Below are 6,632 nucleotides of genomic sequence, written 5' to 3'. Positions count from 1 at the left end.
GAACGGATACAGCTGGAATCTTGAGATTTGGAATTACTGTAATTATTATGGAATTTACTGTAATTATTTTGTATTAATGTCCGTGTATGGCTGAGATATGTCGTCGAAATACGTACCATAAGTATACGAAAATTACTTAATGGTACTCAATTTGTTTTTGGGTGTAGGGACAGTGCTGGAATTTTTATTTTTTGGAGTTAGGGTGTGTATTGGTGTGCAACGTTGATCTCGCTGTTAATGTGTAAGGGTGAGATACGGCTGATCTTTTTTAAAAACGAACTTAAGGGGTACGTACAGTACTAAGATAAAAATAAATATTGATTAAAATTGGTATTAGTGCGACCAAATTTTCAGTGTTTGTCATTTCCATATTATATATTGTTTATTTGTTTTTTTATATCCTTTCCGCATACGAAGTAGCGGGCATTTTGCTAGTTACTATATATTTTGCAGTTACTAGAAGTACATGCTTTCGATACATGATCGTATTTAAAGCAGTTCGTACACATTTTATGTTGTTGTACCCATTTGAGCCTCTCAGATTCCCTCATTGCCAAAAATTGTTTACAACTATATATGGGATGGTGGCCGTTTTTGCATAGGCTGCATTTGCTGTTATCCTCCACTGATGCTATGGACGAAACAGTTTTGCTTGAACCTTTTTGAGTAGTTGCCACTTTTCCAATTGATTCCATTGACTCAAATTGCAGCTCCAAAAATGCAAATAGCTCATTCATGGTAGGGACTTCCTTCGGCTTTGTTAACGATTGCATGAATCGTATGTACAGCGTCTGATCCAATTTTTTCGTGATCAATTGGATCAGTAGAGCGTCCCACGACGAAGTGTCGATATCCAAATTTTTCAGGGCTAGCATGCATTCCCTCGTGGTGTCATGCAGAGCCTTTATTGAAGCGGTAGATGAGATTCCTGTTGGCTGGTTGATAATCTTTTCTACCAATGTTGAAACAAGAATTCGTTTATTATTGTAACGATCTTGAAGCAACATCCATGCTGTTTTGTAGTTTTCCTCTGTCAAGGCTAGATGGCTTATGAGTTTGTCAGCCTCGCCCGACAAATTCGCTTTGAGATACCACATTTTTTGGACGTTGGGCAGTGGCTGTTTGTCAACCATCTCCAAGAACAGTTCATAGAACTGTCGCCACTTCAAGCAATCCCCATTGAATTGAGGAATTGTTACCTTCGGTAGCGGAAGTGCGCTGTATGTTGCCAAGTCATTTCCCAGTTGAGGTGTGCTTGTTACATTGTCACAGCATTTGTCTTTCAGGACTGCCAGCCTTATCAAGTTATGTTGAACCGAATCTTCAAGGCTATCGTAGCTATCTTGATTTAGCCCGATCCTCGAAGGGTCCTCGATCTGCTGCCAAATTTCGTCGTACAGATCTGTGATTTGACTCCACAACTTTCTGATCGTCTCTTCTTTAATTCCATAAAATTGATATGATTGTCCGGTTTCGATATTGTCCAAGCTCTGCAGATGGCGCATAAGGGCAGCCATTCTGGCTTTTATCCTTTGGGCCAGCCCCTCAACTTGGGCAGATGCAGGTTCTTGTGCAGTTGCCATTGATAATTAAATTTTTTTCAAAAACACTTGTGGGGTTTTAATGGATTTATATTTTGTAAAAGTTTCCGAAACCACTTGTGGGGTTATTGGATCCTCTCCACTTGAACGGTGAACAACTGCCCTTTTTAAATAAATTCCAGGATACGTGTTGTGTCACGTCTGGTTACCTTACCGATGATTCGGTTTGCGTCCTTTTTGAAATAAGGTACGCTTCTGCTTGCTTCAAAATGCGTGTGGCTAGCACGAGGGATGCGATGTATCCAAAGTTGCGTGTAGAATCTGCAAGGATTTGTGTTGTATCCGAGGTTGAGTGTAGAATATGCAAGGATCTGTTGTGTCTGAGGTGGCGTGCTGAATCTGCAAGGATCTCTTGTGTCTGAGGTGGCGTGCTGAATCTGCAAGGATCTGTTGTATCTGAGGTTGATTATAGAATCAGCAAAGATGTGCGTACACGAGGATTCGAATTTAGTATACACGACGCGTTATACATAAACCGAAACAATCACGTCGGGGTCACCAAAAAATTTTAATCTAATTAGAATCTGGTGTTACTCCATTCAAGCACATAAACTTGAATTGGCACTTAAGATTCTCTTTCGGGTTGTTCCTTACAAGCACATGAACTTGAAGGAAACCGTCGACTAATAATTAAAAGAGGAGGCGGATTGTAGTACTAAAAGACGACTGATTATTTTTATTAATTTCACTCTTTTATAACAATACTTCCTTATGACTAAGCCAAATATTATGCATACAAACAAAAACGTAAAGAAATGAAATTCATAAATATTACAAAGTAAGTGAATTTAAATATAGGTCACATTAACGATAAAAACTATTGACTTACTTTAATTAAACTATTGACTTACTTTAATTAATGACTGAATAATGCTTTATTGGCAATTTGGACAATTCAACTAAGAAGTGTGAAAACAAAAGTAAAAATAATAAATAATATAAGCTATGTAAGTATGTATGTTCTTAACACTCGTTGTTAATTGCTTTATACAGATCTCTAGGCTAGTCAAACCAGACTTTAAGTCTTCGACATCGTTGTTTTCATTGTTGTTGTATAGCGATGATGTTGGCGTGTTCGAGTTCCTAAACCTTTTGCTGCTACTGCTAGCGTCATCACTCTCACTTCGTTGTTGCTTGCTTTGTTGTTGTTGCTTTTCATTCTCCGGAGGTAAAACCAAATATCCAATATTGGGAGATTTTTGCGAACAGTATTTACATTTCCATAAAGCTCTCTTTGGTTGGCCCATGCCTTTATATGAGCTCTCGGAGAGTGAGCAACACGGGGACAAATGGAATTGACGATTACAATGGTGACAACGAACATAAAGAAATGATTTAATTTCTAAAGAACATTGTCCACAAATATTATTTCTTTGATTCTCGATATCCAACATTTTGAGATAGGTTTTTTTTGGAAGTATTAATTTACAATCCGGTAGATAAATATAACAATATATAGATATATAGATTTTATCTAAAATATGCGTTCACAGACGAAACTGGATGCACGTAGTTTGCGCGTATGCGTGCGTTCACTTTGAAGGCTATAGCGAAACTGTAGAATTAAGAATTTTTATGGCGTTCTTGGTATAAAGAAATGTAGAGTCTATAACTTTTCGTCACCAAATAATTTAGGAAATCAATAATAGACCACAAACCAGAATCAAATTTTGGTTTTGTAATTGAAAACGATTTTGGAATATGTGCGTTACGTAAAAAAGTCAGAAAAGCATTATCACGAAGGGATAGGAAAAACCACTGCCCTCCCCGTAAAATATAGGGAAACGAATTTTCTACAGAGAAGATTTCAAGCCATTTAAAGTACTTTGATGACGTTATATTTTCTACCACGAAGGGATAGGAAAAACCACTGCTCTCCCCGTAAAATATAGGGAAACGAATTTTCTACAGAGAAGATTTCAAGCCCTTTAAAGTACTTTGATGACGTTATATTTTCTAATGAGACGAACATTATGTTGTATTATTACGAGTGGACCCAAAAAGTATGGCGCAACCATCTAACAACACTGGAAAATACAAAGGTAATACATACTGAAAACTTCGGAGAACTGTAAGTTATGGTACTGGCATAGACAAACGAATTGTATAGACAAAATATTACTCATGCTGTGTTCTGTCAACAGACTCAAACCAAAATACTGAATATTTTTCGAAGGCGATTTTTGAGAAAAATTTGCAAGATTTTCTTTTACATTTTTATCCGAGGATGTAGATTCCGTCAAAAACTAACTTTATAGAGTTGTATTTATTGTAGTTTTAATTGAGTTGTTCTGTAAAAAAACTCGATGTTATAAACATTGTTTAGAGCATTCCTTTGTCTATATGTACATTTAATTTGTCTATGGCAAAGGGTTGTATATGAAGCAATGGCTTTAGGAAAAATAAATTTTCTGAGGTTTATTTGAAGATCTTCTACAACTTATTTAACGACAACGTCAAAATTGTGATTTTTGGAACCTAAAAATCAAAAAAGTAAATACAATATAAAATCTACCAAGACAAGACATTCTAGACGTAAATATTATTCACAAAAACTTTATGGATTCATCTGAGGAAAAAAGCTGGAAAAAGACCCTCCACTAATATGCGAAACTTAATAAAGATCAATGGGAAAAATACCAATAAAATATCACATTTCAAAATGTATTTTTTCATATCGTGTTAAGTACCCTTACCTATGCATATAACTTACATTTAAAATTAGTGTTCAGTGAAAAACAAATTTGTGTTTTGAATGATGGTTAATGAATTACTATAATATATTTGATTTCTAAGACGATCCGAAATTAAATTCGTTCGAATTACTACCAAACGCTTTTCGGTGTAGAAAATGGTTGTTCGACTGAAAACAAAAAACAAAAATAAATCATATATAAACAAAACGTAACTCAGGTAGCAGTTTGAACACATTTGTATTCGTATCGTCTTATCGAAACTGTTCATAAATCTCAGGTGGCAATAGTAATATTAAGCATCACAAGTAGTTCAATTGCAAAATGATTGAAGACCAGACTATAAACCGGATTATGACGGTCTTAAACTCGAGTTGTTTCCGTGCTGTATGAAGGGTTTGATTTTTATTTGTTTTACAAGATGACCCACGGTGATATATGAAGCTGGGGATGTTGGTGTTTTAATTAAAAAATGTGCTTTTTTCTTTTGTGTTGTGGTGAATCTATGTTAACGTTATGGAATGGTGAAATTTCCAAAAAAATTGCAATTATTGTAGTATACATTAGGGCGCATCAATTATTCTAAAATATGTCGCAATAAACGGTTTTTACGTTCATTAGTAGGATTCTGTAACTCATTTTTGCTGTTATCGATAATTGTCGGTAAAATTAAAATGCTTATAATTTCCATAATTAACGATTTTTTTCGGTAAGTTAACGAGGAATAAAAAGTAGTCGCTAGCCTGTAGCGACACAAACAGTGATGTCAACTTTTCTTTATGTTTTTAGTCATAATTTTGCTATTTAATTTTACCGATTTTTGCCGGTAACAGCAAAAATGAGTTACAGAATCCCACTACGGGTTTGTGTACCCTCAAATTACTCGACTTCGAAAATAATTAATACAGTTTTCTAAAAAATGAATTTATATTTTGTATATGATTAAATTCATAATGATACTACACAAATATAAACAAAAATACATCATAAGACCTCTGCCCCCTATTAACTATTTGACAATATGTCTGTCCGTGTACTCGATAATTTGTAATAATTAGTACAAATGTTTCGAATTTTGATAGTTTCGAAACATTTGTAGTTTGATATGAAGGACATAGGTTACTAATTTTTACAGTAAAACACAAAAAGTCCACTTATATTTGTTGGTAGTGCGAGGCTCAATATTTACCACATAGACACGCGGTTTTCTGTAGGGTTAATGTAGCGGTAGCGTCCATTTTTACGTTATAGACTTATATTTGTTGGTAGTGCGAGGCTCAATATTTACCACATAGACACGCGGTTTCCTGCAGGGTTAATGTAGCGGTAGCGTCCATTTTTACGTTATAGACTCATTCAATCAATTTTGCTGCAAATTAAGTATAGCACACATGGACAAGCAAAACTGACAGTCATCGAGGTCTATTTCATGAATATCAAAGCCTAACTGAAAAATTTCTTTTGTATTATCTAAATAATACCGTATACATTGTATTTAAAAGGTTTTTCGCTAAATATTGTTATTTGCCGGAAAATGGTCCTAAAAGTGCGTTGGCTGTCATTTTTGATTGATAGTGTGTACTCCCCTTTAAGCGGCGTACACACGATCAATTTTGACTGTCAGTTTTGTTCAAGTAATCGGTTGCTTGCCAGTGTGGCCGTTCATTTTTGTCAGTCATCATTCAACCACAAAATATTTTGTGGTTGCTGGATAGTTTGACATTTATCGATATTTCCGAAAAATAGACAGTCAAAACTGATAGTGTGTACCCCGCTTTAGAATATAGGGTTTTCGGAATATGTACAAAATATTTTCAATACACGTTGGTATAGCCCTCATTTAACTATACCGGCCGTTAGGATACATTTTCCTACGTATTTTGTTGTAATTTGGCATTTGTTGTTCTTTGTAGATAGAAAACCTCTGTGCGAAATATAAGCAACATAGGTTTAGGTTTTGAAGTATTTTAAAGTTTAAAGACAAAACTTTCAATCGACTTTGGTCCATCATCATACCATCAATTTTATACAGAATGTCTTACATTAAGTTCAGATTGTCACTGCATTTCTATTTTTACCGTTTCATTTGCGAGAGGATTCTTAGTATCACAGAAATCATCATTTGTAATGATTAGTAGATTAATTTTTTCAATTTCACTGTCGTTTTAAGTTTCCATTTTTTATTTCTGATTTTAAGAGTAAAATATAACGGTTTTGTAAAATATTAAGACTGATAGATTTAAGTTTTTGATAATTAGTGTTTTCGCGGTACGAATATTACTAAATGTTAATTAACATTAAAGTGCTGGTATTAACTAACAAAGAAATCATTTTTTTT

The 6,632-nt window shown here is 34.5% G+C and overlaps 1 protein-coding gene across 1 annotated transcript; it reads right to left on the bottom strand.

Moving 5' to 3' along the window:
- Positions 1-431: 431 nt before the first annotated feature.
- LOC141400511 (uncharacterized) lies at positions 432-1,517 on the bottom strand. Its single transcript, XM_073979712.1, has one exon. It carries the CDS (start codon positions 1,515-1,517, stop codon positions 432-434), a length of 1,086 nt encoding a protein of 361 aa, XP_073835813.1.
- Between the last annotated feature and the right edge of the window lie 5,115 nt (positions 1,518-6,632).

This window comes from Musca autumnalis, unplaced genomic scaffold (assembly GCF_047663935.1).
Source record: "Musca autumnalis isolate F117 unplaced genomic scaffold, ASM4766393v1 scaffold_32, whole genome shotgun sequence".
In the NCBI taxonomy this organism is placed as follows: Eukaryota; Metazoa; Arthropoda; class Insecta; order Diptera; family Muscidae; genus Musca; species Musca autumnalis.
This window is presented reverse-complemented; position numbering and strand designations above follow the sequence as displayed.

Bases quoted from the DNA above. Each gene is read 5' to 3' on its own strand.
- LOC141400511 (XM_073979712.1), bottom strand. From the start codon at position 1,517: ATGGCTGCCCTTATGCGCCATCTGCAGAGCTTGGACAATATCGAAACC.